General features: G+C 40.2%; 1 protein-coding gene across 1 annotated transcript in view; it reads right to left on the reverse strand.

The window, feature by feature from the left end:
- Positions 1 to 5,576: 5,576 nt before the first annotated feature.
- Positions 5,577 to 22,965, reverse strand: part of LOC148737089 (uncharacterized) — a 65,160-nt gene continuing 47,771 nt past the window's right edge. Inside the window, exons 6-7 of the mRNA XM_088749256.1 lie at positions 22,531 to 22,806; positions 5,577 to 6,409 (exon numbers count right to left, since the gene is read on the reverse strand). Coding sequence (XP_088605382.1) covers positions 5,577 to 6,409; positions 22,531 to 22,806 — 1,109 coding nt within the window. The remainder of the gene's footprint in view (positions 6,410 to 22,530; positions 22,807 to 22,965) is intronic.

The raw sequence follows: 22,965 nt of genomic DNA on the forward strand, positions 1-22,965 counted from the left end.
AGCGAAAACTCCCCCACCAACGGCTGCTCACATTCAAACAACATTCCTTTCCGGAAATTGGCCAATCAGCATTTACTTACCATATTCTGGAAAGCGTTTGCGCCTCAATAATCAAACCAATCACAGAGTTCGTATTATCCGAGCGTTGAAACTGACAAAATGAAGACGCTTTCGACTTAGTGCGAGATACTTTCGGTATTGAGAGCTTGAATTCGTATCAGAGAGAAGCCATAACAGTAATTATAGAAGAGAGAAGAGATGTTTTTATAAATTTGCCCACAGAATTTGGGCAAACAAAACAGCGATCATTATCTGATATTTTCTTCGGAGTTTCGATGACATCAGATTCCATCTTTGGAAACTAACGCTAACGCGCTTCCTGTGAATTCGCGGGAATAAATATATCGCGTGTTCATTGGTTGTTTGTCAGACAATAACTTTATTTGATTGGATAACACATTACAATGGCAAAGGAATGCTGTTCGAATGTGAACAGCCGTTGGTGGGGGAGTTTTCGCTTGCGTGACGACGCCGGAAAGGGCTGCAAGGGAGACTACGTCAAGACTCTCGAACTGGCTTTGTCTTCTTTCTTTCATTACTCGAACCTCGTTCACAGGGTCTCTGAGGGAGAGAAGAAAGACCCTGGTTTAGGCTGGTGACGTGTCTTCCAGATTTTAGTAGATTACAAATCAGCGGTTTGAATGAGGGGGGGGGGGGAGGGAGGGTGGGCAGATAAGTAGGAATTTATCCCTACTTAGTCCACTGGTGAGTGTAGCTTAACGACAATCAAAACAAACTCTACGTGAAGCGCTTCGAAGCGAATGATGTCAACTGAGAATATTCAGCAGACGCCCATAAAGATCAGTAAATCTTCCACTACGATAAATATCAATTGTTGCAGGGCTTTGTAAATCAGTTGGAGGCGTATCTTGCTCAAAGAACATTTATGCAAAAGGAAATCACGCATCGGTCGCCGCTGTTGAGGACATTTATGGCCGGCCGTTGAGACAAGAACAATTTTTGCCATGAAAGACGCTTCAAAAGTTTTATTTCCTTCAGTGAAAGTCAGAGGTCTTTCGAAACGGTAAAGCGATGTACAGAAATATCACCATCTGTCCCACACACCTTGACCATGAGTGCGAGGGAATCTGAGGGAAGACGTCGAGGTCTAAATTTCGTAACAGTACCAAAACAAGTACAGTCTTTTCCTGGAAAGAGGTAAACAACTGTATTATCGATAGTGTTTTGCCAGATTTGTTTCTAGTTACGTTTCGACGGGACCAGATACTTCTTTGCCGCCTCCGAGTTGCAAGTGTTTTTACGAAAGGTGAAAAGTTTCTTTCAGAATGAGCTACCTTCGATCGACTCAGCCACTGTCGGATATGTTTGTGAAGACACTGTCCATGACCAGGAAAATTCGTACACACATTTTCTTTTTTGTGTGTGTGTTCGTCTAACTGATCTCTCTTTTTCTAGATAATTTGGTAGTGTCAACTAAGTTGAAAAAGTATATTGGCCACTGTAAAGAGTTTAGTATATTGGCCACTGTAAAGAGTTTAAAAAGCTGACATGAATAAATGAACAAACTTTAAATTAACTTCACTCTGTGGCTTAGTCCTTTTGCCTATCTACCTGTCCGTCTGGACCTTTTTTTTGTTTTTCTTTTTTTCCAGAGAGATGTGGTCTCCCTTAGAATCCAAAGACTCTTACGTTCATAAGTTTTTCCATTTCCGAAAAATCCAGTTTTGCAGGCACAGCGATAAGAGCCTACGGTGTTTTGACAATGAGCGTTAGTGTCACATACGGATGGAGAAGCGGTGCACTCGTCGATATCTGTGAAAAAGAAAGAATTTCTTTAACCGATTTTTTCTCAGACTCTTCTAAGAACTTCTGATCAGGGCTCATTCCTCAAAGAAAAGCGATTTTTCTTGCTTCCTTCCCAACTAATTTTATAACTTCAAAAGGACATCTCTCCTACGCAACCTTCTATCACCTTAAAATAACACTTAGAATAGCAAAAACGTGCATAACAATGTATTGTGGAGTACCCTTCCTAAACTTCTTAAGAATCGGCAGCAATTAATTGAGCAGTTTGCTAGACTGGGCTCTTTCAGTTAAAATTTATTTGCAGTATCTAGCACCATGTTTGGGTTGGATCTAAGCCTCCTCCCCCCTATTCCCCTCTCCCTCTTTTATCTCCGCCATCTAAGCGCATATTTTTCTCTTTTCCCAAAGCATCATCCCGACATTAAATCGACCACGCAAGGGCCATCCATGCCCTAAAGACGTTTTGAGAGTATCGACGCAGGAGGCTGAATTGTGAAAGAGATGATCATGAATACCACTGGCGTACTCTTCAATATCTGTCCGTACAAATGGGTAGGTTGTTGAGAATTATGATAAACAGTGACAAAATGTATTTCGTCGTCGAAATTTCTGGTTTAATAGGACGCCTGACACAATTTTTGATATGCTGATTCTTTTTATCGCCCCGTCAAAGTGCTCCAGGTGTAATGTTTGTTGAAAGCAAATATATGACATGTTAAATACTTGTTTCTCGTCAATATTTCTTGGATACGAGTGTAGCTATTTTTCCATCAGCATTTTATTCTGTAGTTTCAGAATCACGATAAGAAATCGTGTGCGTTTGTAAAGAGATCAAGTGTGCCAGTTCTGTCATGAGATGCAAATCCAGTCTACGATAACAACAGGGTTTATATGACTTTTAATTGTGGATGTGTTTCCATTTCCAATAAAACCAGTTTTACAGGAACAGCGACGAGAGCGGCAGTCGACATTGATATTGCTGCACATGCCAGAAGCTCGGCACTCGTCAAAATCTGGGAGGATAACGAAATAAATTCAATGATAATGATAATAATAATTAACATCATCATCATAATGAGAAACGACAAAAAGAAATTAGACAGGAAGAAAATAAAATATCTCATTTGCTCCTTTACCTAGTGACACCATCGCCCTTTTAACGGCTTAAATGGCAAAAAGTTCACGATAATGATAATAATAGCAGTACTAATGATGCCTGCTACAAAATGGGAGTTTCTGGAACATGTACTCCTACAACGATGCAGTTAACCGGTACAGGAACCGGGAGAGGAGCTGGAAAAGGAGAGGAAGAGAAGAAGGGAAATTGACGAAAAATTGAAAAGCTGTGAAGACATGTCCGAGGGGGAATTTGAAGCGCACGTCTACAAGGTGTTGACGGAAGAGGCCAAACAACAAGCGGAAGAGGAAGAAGCCAAGATTCGCATCGTCAAGTTTTTGGTCGAAAAACTTCGAGAAACCGAGGCGACACTGGAAGCCATCAAAATGTCCGTGGCGATACTTGTAAAAAAACAAGAGATGGGCAGGTTTTAAAAAAAAAAGCTGTTTATTACGTATGGTTTACACGTCTCTTTGGTATCCGCATGGCAATTTCCGCCCTAATATATCTACAAACGGTTTACACTATTCTTTGGTATCCGTAAGGAAAACTCGCGTCACCTTCCGCCCTAATATATCTACAAATGGTTTACACTATTCTTTGGTATCCGTAAGGAAAACTCACGTAACTTCCAGGCTCTATCACACTTTTATCGAATACTAGTTGGTAAGTTTTTATTTTCGGTTCCGTGCAAATTTTCTTTTCTACGAGATCTCTTACGAAATGCACCGGGTTGTACACGTGGGTGACTGCGTGATGATGATCTATGAGCTCTTGCAACACATTGTCTTTTAGAACTTGAGAATTAAGTTGTTGCCTACCCCTCACATTATCGAAAACCCTTTCACTTTGGTACACACATGTCCGAGTCGCGTGCGATACCCGTAATTTTTCGCGCCTGCACTCACAAATTCATTTGTCATATTGCCTAAATGATCGCCTAGCGGAATTTCGGCCAAACCGGGTTTCCAACGGTACACGACAGAATCTGTGTCGTAGTACAACACCTGCTGTTGTACTCTTTCTAGCAATTGATATAGTTTTAAACGCGCTAACGCCGTGGTAAACGCTGCGATGAAAATGTTTGTGGTCATACCTTTGAGAGGATCCTTTGAATCTCGCTGATGCATGACTTCCACAATTTCAGGCGATAAAATTCTTACTTCTTGTACGTGCACTAACGGGTCGTCCAACATGTCCAGTAGTCCGCAGGCTTCGGTCATTTGGCAGGTTTGCGACTTGTTGGTCTGCTGTCCGAATTTTCCCCACAACGAATTTAACATCAGTTTGGCGATTGCTTTACGCCCTAGGCTTTTCGTGATCTTGGCGGCGTCCAAACAAATTCCCTCTTTTCTCTCGTATTCACTCGCATATCGCATGCGATCTGTTTCTTCTCGACACCTGGTAGGGTAAACGGCGCTCTCTTGTTTTATTTTGAGCCAAGTGTCGACGTACGGCGCAAACAATCCTTCTTGAGATTCTTCAAAGTGCCACACTTCGTGAATGCGAAGCACGCAATACCCCAGAGACACAGCTTTTTCCAGTTCTGACGAACACCAAGTACCTCGCAAGGTGCGTTCGGCGTCCGTGTGAGCGCACTCGTAAGATTTTTCCAGGAGCGGTTTACCACTTTCTTCTTCAACGCACTTGGTGCATAAGGGAAACGTCAGCTTGTACGAACCAGAGCCCATCTTGTGTCTGTACGGTAACAAAGGGTGAAACAACTGAGCGGGAGATAACACGTCCACTTTCAATAGACCAAAATAGGCTGTGGGATCTTGATTTTCGGGCTCGTACAAGATGACGGGGTGCCCTAGAGGGTACACACCATTCTTGTTTACCCACGGGTATTCGCTTGTCACGTCGACGTAACGTATTTGTTCATCGCCTGTGACCCGATGATAGAGCGAAACGGCACCAGTACGCCCACCAAAAAATGCCTCGCGCAGTTCTAACGGTTGCACCAGATGTAAATTTGCGACAAAGTCACGGCACTCCCCAACTTGCTTTTTCAGATCGGAAAACTCGCATTCCCATATTTCCACGACCGTGTACCCGGCGTCACGAAACGCTTTGAGTTTTTCAACCGTCTGACGCCTTAACGCTTCCTCGTTTAAATCCATGGTACAGTGAGGGACTTGTTTTCTATCGGGAAAGCAGGTACGGCATCCGTGGCACAAACACCCTTGAAACTCAAAACAGGTGCGCGATTCTTGGTGATATCCGTCCACGTGATAGGTGTGACCAGCTAAACGTAAGCCCACTTCACCGCCATTTCTTGCGTGACGTATGCGAATTCCACGCCGCCTCTCTTCCCACAACAACCACTCTAAAGATTTCAAAGAATGCGGTGGACGAGCCCCATGCCAACCACTACACAGTTCTAAGGCGATGCTATCTTCCTCCATGACTCGTTTGCACCAGTAGCGATTGCACGCTTGGGTGATGGTGACGCATTTTTCGAGCGGGTCAAAGCCAGCGACCGCGCGAAATTCGGCCACAAATTTTTGACATCCGGCTTTCAATAATTTAACATCCGAACCGCAATATTCGATCAACTCACGTTTTAGATCGTACACGGCAGGCGGTTGACAACGAGCAGATTCTTCTCTGTACCACTCCTCAAACTCGGTCATTTTTTTCTCTGACATGGACACTGGTCGAAGTAAATGCGATCCGGTAAGGCACCCACATATTCCGCATTGTCGGGAGTGTGAAAAGCGTGTGGGAAAAACCCTTTCTTCAGTTCTTCGATTCCAAAAGTGCTGGTAAATTGGGCGAGCGAAGATGGAATGAAACAGAAGGAATCTTTAAATTGCACTCTTCCATATGATAGAGACAACTGTTTCGTTTCGTTAGGGATCATGAATTCAAATCTCCGGTGTTCTTTTAAGAGTTGTGCTTGTAAAAAATCACTATCGTATCCTTTGAGGTTGTGAAATATGCATATGACGTCACGGCTCTCTTCTTTAGGAATGGGGTGAGTGTCCGTGCCGTAGATCAGGGTATCTAACAATTCCAAAAATTCCCCAGTGCATTCTGGACCGTAAAAGGTGTGGCACTCGTCCGAGTCCACCGTTTCGGCGCGCACCAAGATGGGGACATGGGTACCGTCAGACTCGATCATCGCTTCAAAATCGGCGTAGACAAAAATGGGTGGGTCTATGTAAGGGCTGACATCGGGATCTTGTCGTTTCTCCTTTTTGTACAGGTCTTTGGGTTTTTTCACGGGCTCGTCTTCCTCTTCTTCCACGCGTTGGATGCAACACTGATGCGATGTCAAATCTACATCTTCCCTGCATGCGCGACATCGCCCGGTATAACATTCATGCGGGTCGTCCGAAGACGTGTATTCTTTGCAACACAGCTCGCAACGCATCCAGGTAGCGCAAAAACCTTTGGTGAGATGGTAGGCCATACATCTCTCATCGTAAAAATGGCGATGTGGAAACGTGGGATTTCGTCCTGTGTGAGTTAGTTCAGGCAATTTTTTGCTTCTAAAGGTGCTCTCACGGACCTACCTTACCCTGCAGGAGTTCTTTTGTTTCCTTACACAGGCTGAGTATATAATGGCATATCAATAAATTGCGTCTAAGTTTTCACAATACTGCCCAGGGGGCATGATCCTGAGACAAACGTCTCTACAATATAACTGATGAAGTTTTTGTTTGCTTTTTAATTTTTCGCCGTAGACTGAATCCCATTTTCAAAATTTTCAAAGTAGTCTGTTTGAAAAAGCTTCCTGGAGTTTGGACAAGCAAAGATATTGTTTAGGTATAGGGTATTTCTCAAATGAAGGAAACGATAACGGAAATAAATAATTCTCATACTAGCTTGATGATGTTCGTCTGTATGGCACTTTTGTGGTGCGCGTAGTACCGATAAGATAGATACTTTAAACAAGCGAATTCTTCGAGTTATCTTGCAGGATTATAATTCTCCCTATGACTCTCTACTGAGCAAAGTTAACTCCAAATCTCTGTATAAAAGACGCCTTCAGACTTTCTTAATTATATTGTACAAGAGCTTGTTTTTTAACTGCTATCCAGGCTATCTAAGGAATATGTTCAGTTTCCGGTCAGTATCCTATAATCTACGGGGAAATTATAATTTGTCTCTACCGTCTAAAAAAACTACTACTTATGGTCTTCACTCCTTTTCATATATGGCTTCAAAACTAAGGAACTCTCTTCCCGACTCTTTTAAGACGTCTGACTTTTCTGATTTCAAGCGGAAGATTCTACAGTATGACTCTTTCTCATAGTTAAATTTTAGACTGTTACAATTTTACATTTTACATTTTACATTTTAGTAGTATTTAGAATTATAATTGTAACTCGAAGATACTAGCTTATCCTTTAGCTACTCCAAATCGAGATTAAATAAAGTATATGTAGGTATGTATGTATGGCTTAGTTCTCTTGAAAGTTGAAGACTTTAGCGTAAATGAAGGAAAATATTACTGGTGGTTTCCCTCATTGATCAAAAACATGTGAAGGTGTTTCCATGTAAAAATCATAATAATCGAGACGTTTTTCCTTGTGTTCCGCATTCTTAGAGATACCTTTGTTTCTTCCGTTCATGAAACAATTCGAATGAATACTCTGTTATTTTAAGACAAGGAGATAGAACTGAAGTCAAACACTTTTGAACCACCTGCTGTTAAAAGCTACGATGATATCAAGTGCTACTCAGAGTTTTCGAACTCATTCCATTTGCTATAGCTAACGCAATGAGTATTTTTACGAATCTAATGGTTTTAGAGACTCAAATAAAAACTGCAACAGATAAATCTTGAGCATAAAAAACCTTTAGATATAACTACATTATTTGATTTTCTCTCCTCAAGTTACAAAAGTCTGAGTGTCTCTTATTCATTGCCATCCGAATAATTCATCAGTGTTTCTCTGCAAGCTTGATTTGAATTGCTGGTTAATAACAACCAGGTAAAATATTTCTTTCCCTCCAAAAGATAGTTTTTATTGCGTATTTCTGATTGTTTAATGATGAAATTGATCTGAATAAATATTGTAAAAATTCAAAACTTAGGAAACGTCGCGGAAAAGTTTCAACCAAAATACCCCAAATGAAGTTCCCGCACACGATCGAGTTTGTTCCAACTCGTTTTGAAAGTTTCTAAATTTTTTAGCGCTTTGTAAAACCGTGGTTTCCTTCTTCATCATTTCTAATTAGTTACTCTTATTGACAGTAGCAAACTTTTTTCACTTAAATTTCGGGCCCTTGCTTTCCTGCAACTCCAGATTTGCAGGCGTCGGAGTTGCCAAAGTCTACATTTTCATCTAACCCACACAAAAGAATGTCAAACTTAACTCAGCATGGTTTGCAACTGTTAAGGTGTAGAACCAACCTCCAAACAAAAAAAGAAGAAATATGAAAGCGAGCATCGGGCAGCGACGGCGGACCATCTTCAGAGTATTGTTAAAAAAAAAAAAATAAAAAAAAAAATAAAATAACCTTCTTAACCCACTATCACGGTAGTTTGCTTTTTAAAAATATTTTCAATAAAGTGAGTAAAATGTAGCAACCATCAGTTGCCCATCTCTGGCACTGCTAGGTTCTTGAACAGCGAAGTTTTATTCTTACCGTCATTTATTATTAACCAAATTAGGCGGGATAATAAGATTCATAACCGTTTCATGTTTACTATCTTCTTCAAACATCATTTGTGCATGAAATGTTCCCATTACAAGCCTCTTGTTTTGTGGAATTTTAAAAGAGTAATTTTCTGAAACATTGATCAAAACGAAATGAAAGAACGACGGAAAAAGAAAACAAAAAGAAGAAGAGAAAAATCCAGCTACTAACTAGGGATGACTATTTCTAATGTTACTCATTAACTTCCCTTGGGGTACGTAGATTCTTAGCCATTGGAGCCAATTTTGACTAATGTAAGTCTTTTGTATTCTATGTCAAAACAATTCCACAATTGAAAAAACTCCTTAAATAAAAACACATAAGCGACTACCGGGTTTGGTGTTTTCCCATTCAATGACTTGGCATTTGGGGGTAGAGTGATAATTTCAACATTCAATAAAGAAAAAGTTCTGAAACATCACGCAATGTGAACTAAGTCCCAAAAATATTCTTTTTGGATATTTTCCCAAGCTTTTTTTATCGCCAATAAAGAAAATAAGTTACATTGGTTTTTAAAGGCGAAAATAAGTCTGTTTAAACGACAGCGGTGCGTAACAGTTAAAAAACAAATTACTGTCACGTCAGCCAAGCTTTTAGAATATTCATCACGATTATTATCATAATGAAGTGCACACAAACTCATTATTTTTATTAAGTTCTTAATCAAGTTTGCAAGTTTTGTGGACAAACAAAACATTGGCCAAGTGAAGAAAGAACAACCTTACATGCGCGAAGGCCATCAACTTAAGTTCACAAACGTTTCTTTTCTAAATTAGTTCATCTCGAATCAGCGGGTGGATCACTATCCGTTTCTGGGGATGGAAAACGATCGAAAAAAAAACATTTTTAGAAGAGAAGAGTTTGACAGCTGTAAAATCCCGTTAACGCCACTAGTGTTATAAATTACGATTCCATTCCGGCTGTATTATTTTGTCAGACAGTTTGAGGCACTTATTGTAAATAATCAATGTAATCTCGAGACAATTTTCATCGTTCAACGCATGGCAAAACCAAAAGTAATAAAATTTTAATTCAATATCAGATGTTATTAATGCAAACAATAAAAAACTAAGATTTAGCCCTTTTTTGCGACGCAATATCCCAAGTCTGATTCACGCTAGTGATAAGAGCTTGTGGAATAAACGTTAACGACATAAGAGGATTATTTTGTTGTTAAAATATGTGGTGTAAACCCGTGGGCATAACGACGACACAATGAAACAAGCTCTATGAATAAACAGGCTAGCGCTGAGCTGTACATTATAACATCACTGATTAGCACACTTATTTGGTTCGCCAGTTTTGGAAATTTTCCTTCGGTTCTGGCTTCACCCGCTTGCGCTCAACAGCCGGCGGGGCTTCGCCACATGTGGTTAATTCACCAAGAACAGCCTTCGGAACTCAAATGGTCCATTCCTTTTCTCTTTTAAGATTTTCGTCCTTGCACGTGTTATGATATTGCCAATTACGGCGTTTAGCAAGCCTACAAACCTTTGGTTGGTTCTTCTTTTACTACCTGCTCGCTCGTTTACTCCGAAATTTCACTTTAATCGAACAAATGCCAGACACAGCACAAATTGGCAGATACCGTGACAGCCTTGAATCAGCTCCATGCTCTATACTCTGTTGTAGTTCAACACTAAATTTTCTCCGATTCTTATTGGTTTAAATTGATCTCGCGACGCGATAGTGTTTATCCATGGAGAGAGACTATCAGCCCATAGTGCCCGGCGGCGGAAATACCCGGATGGATTGTACCCGTCCGCGAAAAATACCCAGATGGATAGTACCCGTCCGCGAGAAATACCCGGATGGATAGTACCCGTCCGCGGGAAATACCCGGATGGATAGTACCCGTCCGCGGGAAATACCCGGATGGATAGTACTCATCCGTGAACAATCTTGAATGCTTTAACGGCCGGGAATTTGGGGAAATCGGAAAAACAGCGACTTTTCAAGTCTGGCATGTATAACGTATTATTTAGCCAATATACAGTTGCGAATTATGACATTTATGACAAGCTGTGCGCACTAACCCTTCCGGGTTTAGTCACATCCGGTAAAGTCGTTAACAACAAACAAACATTGATTGATCTGCATTTAGTAGGTTTTGACTGTTTTTCAAGTGGCGCGCAGAAGAAAAATTAGTGGTGAGCAATAAAGACAAGAGAGTGTTTGTCTCAGAACTATCGGTCTGATAGTTCCTCGACAGAAACACTCTATTGTTTAAATAGGGCACGTCTTTCAACCGACAATAGCGCGCATTGTATCCAGTCTCTATCATAATTACAAATATTACCCAAATTTTTTGGCATATTTTTCGGAAAACAGTAGGGGTCGTAGTTTTACGTTCCAATTCTTCTCGTTTTCCAGCATATTTTCATAGCACCCTATCTTCGGGTATTGATGGTATGCCCAACTTTGATTTTCAGCGTCCCTGTCTGAGAAAGTGTTCCAGGAGCCAAACGTGGTGGTCCACCTGAAACTTGGCACAAAATTCAGGTGTGATAAGATATTTCAAAAGCGACTTTGGCTCACTTCTCTGACTGTTTGTTCTGGAGTTTCATAGGGGTCCCATTTGTGGCCTATGGAGCACCAAAAATTCATCCTCCTAAAGGGGTTAAAGTTAGGTCAGATTTGAGGTCAAAATCACTACCCAGAATTGCCATTTTTCAAAAAACCACAACATTTACCTGGCTTCTTAAATAAAATTCATACCAAATCCAGTATGTACTTTAGTGACCCATTTATCCAAATTAGTTGAGAAAAATGTGGCTTATTAAGGTTTGTTAAGTTTTTGGCACAAACTCTCCATGCCCCTCTAAGGCCAAGCAAAATGGAATTTTTGAGCATAATTCCTGCCATGAACAGACAAGAGCCTTGACATAAAGTCTTTATTTTGTATTTGGTGAGTGAAAATAAAAAATTAAAGCCAAATCAATGTCATTGTCTAGAAATACCTGGACTCATAGCTTATAATTACTCTTAGAAGGCCACTGACTAGCACTGTAAACACCCAGCGGTTTAGCAAAATAAAGGTAATTTTTTTTTCCTATGAAAACCTAGTACCCATCATAGAGTACAAATGATGATGTTCTGACCTAGAAGAGCTGGATGACAAAAAATTATTGTCGCTGTTTAAATTAAAAATTCCGCACGAGACGTGAGATGATGCCAATAGGGCCCGCCATTTTGGACGTGAGAGTGTTAGGACTGAGCCGAGTTTCCATTCCTCCCCCTATTCAAGTGGAAATGTTTGTGTTCTTATCAAGTATTAAAAGTATAGCGATGAGATGTTTTAAGATAATTTTACTATGGCGCTTTGTTCCTTTGGAGGGGTAAATGATCAATGCGGTGCGGCGTCCTGGGCTCTGCACGAAACAGGAATGACTCCTTTGTTGTCTTGCGATAATGCCATGACTACTTGGTTAAAACACAAGTACAAGGGTTCAGGTGAGTCCGGGGCGTCAGAAGGAAGATCGGGTGATACCAAAGCTACAAGTACTGGTAATTAAAAATATACGAAAGGGCTCATACACGCGCATAGATGTAGCAAATGGCTTTTTTAGCGCCACTCTCGCAAAGAGCGGTCCTCAGAAAAAAAATTACCTAATTTTTTTTTTCTATGAAAAGGGTTTAGGGCACATGTTTCAATATAGTTTGATGGTTTTCCAATTTTCTTTTGTATGAAGGTTTCATCTTTCGCGAACTCTCTGCCAAGGGAAGATTAACAAAAGCAAAAACTCAATCAACTACGGTCATTGTGCGAGTTTTTTGACGTTGAAATATAGGTAGAGCTAATAGTAAGGCATCGTATTATGAACCTTTTCTACAATAAGCAATTCCTGTGATTGCCGCAAGTGATAGTCAACAAAGGCTGCGTGACTCATCGACTCGGTCCAGTCTTCTGAGTCTCACGTCCGATATGGTGGGTCAGTCGATATAATAACATTCGCATCTTGAGGTGTTGCCTGGCATGTTTAATAGGAGCTGCAACCAAAAATGTTTGTTATCCAGCTCTCCTAACTGTGTATTGCCTGTTTTCACATGACATCACGCGGTATCCATAATTAGGTGTCCGACATTATGGAGCCCCTCGGCAGCGTGATCTGATGCTAGCCAGTTCACACGAGTCTCACAGCACTTTTCGATTTGATCATGAATACTTCACAGGAAAACTGCCATGAGGACCTGGGTAGTCTTTCTAAAGATATACCAGTGCTTTCTGAGTACGCAAAAGGTTTAGAAACGCACGTTAAGAGGAGATATTTCCAAAAAAATCTCACAAGTTGGAGTCGACCCTGCTAGTATCTCCAGCGATCAGTTCGATCCCGAATGCTTGCCATCTGTCGAGGCTACAGACTTGGTTAGCTACCTAGTTTGGGAAACTAGTTACTACACTAAGCAGCAGTTTAAATGCTACGAAAGCTTGGAGGCTTACAACCAGATGGTGAGCGGATTTGTGACAGACCAAAGGCAGTGATTGCGGTGTGTTCAGTTGCGATTGCTTTTGCAACATACCTTGCATTACATATGATGCACGATCCTCGCAGTAGATAGCGCTATGTAAGCGCTATCTACTGCGGTAGAGCGCTGCACTAGTATCACAGAGGTCAGTGGTTCGAATCCCGTACAGGCCTGATTTTTTTCAGGTCTGATTTCCGCTATTCCTTGCATAGCGCTATCTACTGCGAGGATCGTGCATCATATGTATCTAATACCGCAGATCAAAATATATGAACTTTATATATTTCATTGTATATTTATCACTTTCACGGGTTTATTACGAATCAACTCAACGGCCTGCTCCCAGTTGGCTTGTTAGCTCAATTGGTAGAGCGCTGCACTAGCATCACAGAGGTCAGTGGTTTGAATCCCGTACAGGCCTGATTTTTTTCAGGTCTGATTTTCGCTATTGCTTACATAGCGCTATCTACTGCGAGGATCGTGCATCATATGTATCTAATAACGCAGTTCAAAATATATGAACTTCATATATTTCATTGTATATACCTTGCATTTGGTGAAAATCCTGCTCATATGATATTTGATATACCCAAACTGCGGCCACATCTGGCAACATGCCTTAAACACAAAAACATTTCTATGTTTCCACAATTCTAGGCAATATCAGAGTTTTGGAAACTCCCGATAATGTCCATCCAACCCCCACCCCTCTTACAGAATATATATGAAAAATTCTAACAACTGCCTTCACGCCCCTAAAATTTCCAATCCCTTCCACAAGGGGAGGGAGGGATTTATGGATATTATTTTATGGAAGCACACATATCATTTTCTTTGTAAAAGTCAGATGCACACTAGTGGCATAGCAACATAGCATACCCCTCTGTTGTCTTTTTCCCTGTGCCAGTTAGAAAGTAAATGTCTCGTGCGCATCAGACACTTTATCTGATCAGAGCTAAATGCAGGCATTTCAGAAAAGATTTTCACAGTGTCACTGAAAATTAAAAATATTCTGTTTTTCATAATCCCCCTCAGTTGAGCACTGACTCAATCACCAACTGATAACCTTTTCTGAATTAGATGTATGTCACAAATGCTGATATTTAGATATTGTCACAGCCAGTCAACCTGTTGGGGTTAACATTTAAGAATTGAAGTAATGTGAAGTTTGAATAATGGACAATTAGGTATTTGCAATCTCTAAAAATGATAACCAAACCACTTTTTAATGGTAGCTTCTGCAGTTAGGTTTATTCATTAGCTGTATTTTATTAGGGTGCAGTACAATAAAACTGCTAATTAAAATTTGATGATAATTATTTAATTTTTTCATTTATATGCATATGTACAAGCAAAAGCATTCATTCATAGGGACTTACTCTTGTTGGCATAAATGCAAGAAATAGCATTTGCATCTCTGAACATGCTCGGAACTTGAAATATTGAACAAATTTAATTATTCGCAAACCTTTCAGGATGATCTGTGGAACATGCACACCTCTGAACTAAGTAGAAAATGTTCCTCTCGTCTCTACTTTTTGAGACAACTAAAGAGATCCGGAGTTGTACCAAGCGAACTTGTGCAATTCTATGTGACATGTATTAGGCCCGTCTTGGAATACGCAAGTCCTGTATTCCATCGTTCTCTGCCAAACTATATCAGCGAAGATTTGGAACGGATCCAAAGAAGTACACTCAGAATCATCTATCCTAACCTCCCATATAGTGTAGCACTAGAAACAGCTGGCCTACCGAAACTTCACGAGAGGAGGGAAAAAATTTCAACCAATCTGTTTGACGAGATAGTCCGTAACCCCACCCATAGACTCCACAGCCTCCTCCCCCAAAGGAAGAGTTGTAGATACGCACTGAGGCGCAAAAGGGATTTCACTCTCCCCATATGCAAAACCGAGCGCTTGAAGAACAGTTTTATTTTTAGTCATATTTATAAGATGTAGATGATTTTCCCTCTTTCTCAACGACGAAGTTGTAATATTTTATACCTCCTTTTTTTATCATCTGTATTTGTAAATATTCCTTAATTCAGGCTATGGCTGCAAGGTGTTTATGATAAAGTATCTATCTATCTAATCTATCTATTCTGAGATATATGTTTCCTCCATGCATCAAAGGCCATAAAAGGCTGCAATGTTTGCAGCAACAATATCAAAACAAAGTCATCGGAATGCCTTTACAAAAATAATGACTGAGGTATTGATACCTCCTTGGGCTGGACCCCTTGTCATGTCTTGAATCTGGATTCTACAGGAAAATAATACTGCATTCCTTTCTTTTTTAAAACAGGTGAACTATTTGAAACAGTTTCACTAATATTTAATTTTTTTTCTGTCAACAATGGCTTTACAAACCAAATGCAGTGAATTCACGGGGAAACAAGTAGTTTCCCAAGATGAAATATTTTTTTGGAAAAGTGCCGGATGAATAAAGAAAATAGTAGCAATTGATATGCCATTCATTTACCATAGAAATTATCATTGGATAATTTATACAATGTTCATGTAATTGCACTGGCAAATACTTATTAATTCCACACTTCCAATGATATAACAACTTGGTGAACCACTTGTTTCTCTGTGGAATGTAGCCAGCACACTTGATCACCCCTCAAAATTCAATGTTATAAGGCAATTTTAAACATGGAAATTGAAAACAGAAAAAAACCATTCCAGCAATCAAAAGGGTGGCATAAATCCATCAGTTGATTTGCCAGTTAATGCAGACTATCTGAGAATTGAAGTATATCTCAATATAGCATTTTGGTTTAACTAATCGGCTAAACATCATATTTCCCATTGCAACATTGAGTTTCTTTGGTGCATACTGTAGAGATTAGTAAAAAGTGGTAATAAATATGAACAGTAATGCCTAAATGGTATTTGTTGTCGCTGGGACAGTCATATTTTACCTGTTATCGTATCATTTCCACTGTCTAGCCATTTTGTAAATATTTCTTGAGTGAACATTTTATAATCAGTTGGTAGAATACACTTTCGATTTCGTGGCGTCTAGGCTTACCTGTGAAATCCACGCGTTTCGGCGAGCTTCTGTTTGCTGTTTGTAACTTTCACCGTTCTTCTCAACAACTATAGGTATACGGAACAGACTAATACCTTCCTTGTTTCCAGATTTTACTACAGAGCCAGGTATTATACAGAGAACCATCGCACTACAACTCACACCCATCTCTCTCTAAACGTCTCTGTTTACTTTTTGAGGGGCTCCACAATCCTGGAATGGCGGTTAACGACGGTTGTCAAGGACTGAGGTCGCGCAGTGAAAACCAAGAGTTTCTTATTTACTGCCGATTGATTTCATTTATTCAGCTCTAGGGAAATCGAATGGATCACAGAAACACGAAACTACATCTACCAGACAAGTGTTAGCTGTGTTCAATTTTTATTACTGTATGTATCTTTACAATCTGACTGGGCATGAAAGCCTTCGGAACTCAAGTTGTCCATTCCGTTTTCTCTTGAAGGATTTTCGTCTTTGTACGCGTTGTAATATTAGTAGTATTGGGGGCCTGTATGGCATATCCCGCGCGGCCTGGTTCCGAGTGCCTTGGTCGAGGTTAAAATATTCATGTGGCGTAGGTGTACGAGGGGTTTGAATAGGGTTAAATATTCCGTAGGCGTATAAAGGGGGTTAGGGTTAGGGTTTGGCGTAGCTGTACGAGGGGTTATTTTAGGGTTAGGGTTAATTTTCGTATACGTTCGTGAGTAGGGTTTTTAAAAAGTAACGGTACAGAAAAGTACAAAGATAACAAAAGAATGCAAAATGGCGGTGGGATTAACTATGTTTGTTTGTTCACTCTGCACGATATTTGAGATGTAAATAGGTAACATAAGCTAGAAAAGCTGTCATCATGTCTTTGTATAATTGATGAAATGTAGAATGTTCTCCCACTTGTGCATCATAGGTTTCAATCTCGTCAATGTATTTAGTCACTTGTCTGCGTATTTCACAAAGATCTTGCGTGGTAGCTTTTTCTTTATAACATAACCAAAGTAAAGCGCGCGCTCTGATTGGTCAATTTAGCGTCCCCCATTTGCCCATGGGTGTACGCTGCTGACGTGAGCAAATGCAAAGACTATTTTTCCGCGCGCGATTGTTTTTTTTGGTCACGTAAGATTTGTTAAATAAAAGGGAACTCTTTAGCTACAATGTATCAATGTTATGTTATAAAACAAATGGCAAACACCACAGCGTACACTATTGAGTTATGGATGCACTTGGGAGGTTTGCTAAGCACTCAAGAAGCTAGAGTCGCTCTCGGCTATCGCCTTGAGCGACTCTTACGCTTCTTTCGTGCTTAGCAACCTCCCGCGTGCATCCATAACTCAATAGTGTACGCTGTGGTGTTTACCGTTTGTTAATTTACAATGGCAAATAACTCGTCTAGGATGGTTCGGGCCCATTGAGGGTTCTGTTCAATCTCTTCGTCCAAACAGTTGTTTTTCAGATGACATGGTGTATGAAATGAATGTTGAAATGTAGGAAGAGGTTATACATAAACGTAAAAAAATGTCACTCTGATTGACAAGCTGTCATCATGTCTCTGTACAATTGATGGAAAGTAGATTGTTCTCCCACGTTGGAATCATAGGTTTGTGGCAACTTCCGCGCGGTCTGGGTCCGAGTGATTAGGCCGAGTGGGTTCTAATTAAATATTCATACGGCGTAGGTGCCGAAGAGGGGGTCTTAGGGTTTATTCATGCGGCGTAGGTGCACTAGGGGCCTAAGGTTATTGGGGTTTAGGGTTTTTGGGGTTAGGGTTGTTGGGGTTGGGGTTGTTGGGGAGGTTAGGGTTACATTTCACGTAGGTTCGTGCGTAGGGTTTTTTCGCATCTCATTTCAAAAAATAACGGTACAAAAAGTACAACAGAATCTAAGATGGTGGAGGGGTTAACTCCAACGCACTGTTTTCGCATACGTAATGTTTATTAAAGGCTGATAGTTTCGAAAGAAACTGATTGGGGCTGCGTCTGTGGGGGTAACGAAATAATTTAAATATATCAACAAAGTTGAAGGGGTAAATTGGCCACCGTAACATTTAGAAAAGCTGACGTTTCGAGCGTTAGCCCTTCGTCGGAGCGAATAGAGGAATTGTGGGTTGTGCGTGCTTTTAAGGGCAGAGAATGGAGCTACGTTACTGGTGGGAACATGGCGACGAGAAAAACAAGAAAATTAGTGGAATGAAAAGCGTTTGTTGATCCCTGTAGTATTTAGACTGCTGGTTTGAAAGATGAGCTTTTGTTCAAGATTTTTTACAGCTTCCCGTGCTACTCAAGTGTAAGGAAAGACCGCAGATTGCCATATGTTGCTTAGAATGATTAGGTAAATTAACATGTCTAGCGACTGGTTTCGATGTGTCCTTGTCATTCCTTTCCACGTCTCGAAGGTGTTCTCGGAATCGGTCACCTAGTCTTCTGCCTGTTTCGCCGATGTATATCTTTTTGCAATAAGTGCAAGTTATGCAATAGATTACATTGGCGGAGGTGCACGTGAAGTGATCGGTGATCTTAATGGATCGTTTAGGTCCCGATATTTTATCAGTGTTGTGAATGAAAGGACACGTTTTGCATCGTGCACGAGCGCATTTAAAAGTGCCTGGTCGGTCATTAGTCTGAAAAGAACTTCTGACCAAAGAATTGCCTATGTTTTTGTCGCGTTTGAATGAAATGAGCGGAGGCTGCGAAAAGATAGTGCTTGTCTCTGGATCGTTCCGAAGTAATTTAAAGTCTTTAAGAATGATGGATTTAACTGAGTGGCTGTGAGGTGAAACGTGAGAGTGAATGGAATGCGGTCGGAGTCTTCCTTATGCGACGTTTGTAGTGCTGAGTGTCGATCAATAAGTTGGGCGCGGTGGTAACCCTCTTGAACGACAGAAGCAAGGTAACCACGTTTATCGAAAAACTGGCACATTGACTCTGATTTGTGGTGGAAATCAGAGTCATCACTGCATAAACGACGAAGTCTTAGAAACTGAGAAAAAGGAATGGAATTCTTACTTTTTAAAAACCCTGCTCACGAACCTATACGAAAATTAACCCTAACCCTAATAACCCCTCGTACACCTACGCTAAACCCTAACCCTAACCCCCTTTATACGCCTACGGAATATTTAACCCTATTCAAACCCCTCGTACACCTACGCCACATGAATATATTAACCTCGACCAAGGCACTCGGACCCAGGCCGCGCGGGATGTGCCATACAGGCCCCCAATACTACTAATATTGCAAATCCCGGCACTTGGCGTGCCTACATACCTTTGATTGGTTCTTCTGCCCGCTCACTTATTCCAAAATTTCACTTTAATTAATTAGCGAACAAACGCCAGACACAATAGAATATTTCTGTCGATGAACTATTGGCTGGTAGTTGCCCGGCGAAAATTTGATGCTCTTAAAACAAATGTTTGCCTGAGAAGCGAAGCTTCGAGGGAAAATATGCTAGTTTTAAAAACATCAAATTTCCATGGGGCAACTATCAGAGCGATACTTTCGAGACATAAACGCTCTATTGTCTATATTGTTCCGCGCACCAGTTGAAAAACAGTCAAAACCCACTAAATGCAGCTCAATCAAATATCTTTTCATGCTTACAGCCAGTCAAAAATTTCAATAACTCGCAACCGCACATTGGCTAAACAATACGTTATATCTGTCAGAATTGAAAACTTACTGTTTTTCCGATCTGCCAAACTTCGCGGTCGTCAAACTATTCAAAACTTTCCACGGATGAGTACCACCAATCCAGGTATTTTCCGCGGACGAGCACTATCCATCCGGGTATTTTCCGCGGGCGGGCACTATGGGCTGATAGTGTCTCTCCATGGATGAACACTATCGCGTCGCGTGATCTATTTAAACCAATAAGAACCGGAGAAAATTTAGTGGTGAACTTTAAGGGCTGATAGTGTCTCTCGACGGATGGATACTATCGCGTCACGTGATCAATTGAAACCAATAAGAATCGGAGAAAATTTAGCGCTGAACTATAAACTCTGATAGAGCACGCCCTCTTGACCAATGATAGCGCTCGTCGTATCCAACCTGTATCACAATTATAAATTTTACCCAAATTTTTCAGCATATTTTTCGGAAAACATAAGAGGTCGTATTTTTACTTTCCAATTCCCCTCCTTTTCTTATATCTTCATAGCAGCCGGCTATCCTCGGGAATTGACGATATGCCCAAATTTGATTTAACGCTTCCGATAAATGAGTCAGCCATAAACTATGAAAGCTTACTTTCATGGTAACTCACTTTCATGATCAGGAACTCCATAATCAGACTTGTATACATTTTTTTTTCTTTGATATAACATCAACATTACAAATATTACATTACAAATATTACATTACAAATATTACATTACAAATATTACTTACAAATATTAGTTATATTGTCATTGGCTTAGATTCCCACAGGGTAAAGTGTCTGTCTCGCACACGTACAAGTCATATTCCTTTTCGACATTGTCATCACAAATTTATGTTTTTGTTCTAGACGCCCTTCCCCCCCCTTTTTCTCACAGACAAGGTTTGGTGGTAGGAAGGAAGGGATGAGTTGTAACTTAGCGAGGTGTCTCGAAATATAGGGTACCCCCCTTCCCCCACCCTTCCCCCCATCCCCTTAAATCTGTCATTTTGTCAAGGTTTGTTTCTTCAGTAAATGGCTTGAACCCGGGGGTAACATGTGAAAGTATCATGTGATCGTCCGGGTGAGTGTAGTCTTGAGAAGGACTGTTGTCGGTGGTGGTGACTTACTTTTCCACAACCCGTGTGGAAGTCATCTTGACCCTTGACTCTTCGTTTGTCCCTTTGCTATTATTCTTGTTTTCTCGTGTTTTTAAATCTAAAATGTCACGTTATTAGCCCGCAGTTCTAAGGAAATTTGAAATATTTCCATTACAAGATTTTGAAGTTCACAAACGATATACTAGAGAACTTTTTTTTTATTAATAGCTTTGCACTAAGTTTCCAGTATTAACTCTTAGCAACAGCTTTGAATGAAAGTTTTAACCTCACGTTTGTTTATTTAACAATATATTTCTTAATAGCAAATGTAAGTAATGTCCCCGGCCACCACAGACACTGCTGCCATTTCATAAAACCCTTTTGACATTTATCTTCTATTTCAACATCTTTCTAAGAAAATGTTTCTTTTCCAAATGTTACTAGCTCCCTGTAAAAGCCCGTGGTCTTTTTTGCAATTGCTTGATAGGTGGCTAAAACAATTCAGTATTCAACGGAAAGGTTATAGGTCAAACAGACACCTTTTTACCCGATGGCAACGACATATTTCTGTTTATAACAAGTACTTCTACGAAATACATAGTATGTTTTTTTTAAATTCAGAACAGAGTGTCAAAGCGTATGATATAAATTATTATTACAGAGAGATAGGGAATATTATTCCGTTATTCAAAAAAATTATGTATACCTCACACATTAAAAGAACTTTGTTTACGAGACTAGCAATACTTTTAAACAACTGTCGTTAAATGAAGTACTTGTGAATACTTCCTACTTAATTCTGGTCCATAATTTACAATTTCACACGCAAATTTACAAAGTTGCCGTAGCAACTCATTGGGTTTTCCGGTTGTTATACCAATTTGCAAATGATTTCCTTCCTCAAAGGGCCCGGGAGGGATCTCAACTTTGACAAAATCGTGTGTGTCATTATCCCCTCATGCTAGTCTTCATCATTTGACAACACGTTTTCAATGTTAAGATTAGTGCTACGTTCGAAAAGCCATACCGATTCCAGACTGTTACATTGTAATAGGCGTCTTTACTGTTTGATCTTAAAATCTTCACTGATCTCACCGAACATCGGTAAAAGAAGGTCAGTGAAGATTCGTATCAAAGGATTGATTTGAAAGAACAGGCAATACTCAATCCTATCCTACCAGAGGATATAATCATCTGGAATTATTTCTCATCGTTTTAGGTTGTACAGTGCGATAATTGGTCTGTGCGATATTGTGACCTTTCCTTAAGACCCTGGTGAAAAAGTATAATGAGTGAGACTCGACTTCTGAAAAAAATATTTCTTCATTATCTCAAGTTTTAGAACCCTTTTGTACTTTTCAACCATAAAAAAAAAGCACCGAGGTCAGTTAATGTAATAGATGACCGAAAGAAATGTTGGCTAAAAGTAAAACAAATGAAAAATTAGATGCGTGACTTTTGGGTTTCACAGAAGGTTAAAAAATTAAACAGTTACACTTTATTTGGCACTTTAACTGAGTGCTATCAGTCCATTAGAATACCAAACACTGAAAGCTCAATTCTAAGTGCCATTATCATATTAGATAAACGTTTTTTTTTTTACTCCAGGAACGTAATAGTCACTTTACCATGACCAGCGTTGTTGTAACAACATTCATTGTCCTGGTTGTTTCCATCGTTGTAAGAGCCTCCCCCACCCCCACAGGTGTCACGATCACCATTTCCACTGCTTCCCCCAGAGTATCCTCCTCCTCCTCCTCCTCCTCCTCCTCCTAGTTTTCCTCCTCCTCCTTCTAATCTTCCTCCATTAGCTCCACCACCTCCACCAAACCCACCATCGACATCGTTATACCTGGCTCTTCCACCCACCCCTCCCTGAATAAATCCCTTACCACCTTCTCCACCATATCCTTTGGTTCCATTAAAATTCTTTCCACTTCTTCCACTGGAGTAAAACCCGCCACCACCACCACCTGAAATACAATGAATATATTTTAAGATTTTCGAAAACCGAAGCGAAACTATATTTAAATGAGATGCTAACCCATTCGAATTTTGGAATTTTTTACTTTTATTGTTAAATGCTGCAGTAAACCCATATTAGCTCGGCCAAACCTTAGATAATGCATTTT

This window comes from Stylophora pistillata, chromosome 2, assembly GCF_964205215.1.
Source record: "Stylophora pistillata chromosome 2, jaStyPist1.2, whole genome shotgun sequence".
NCBI lineage: Eukaryota > Metazoa > Cnidaria > Anthozoa > Scleractinia > Pocilloporidae > Stylophora > Stylophora pistillata.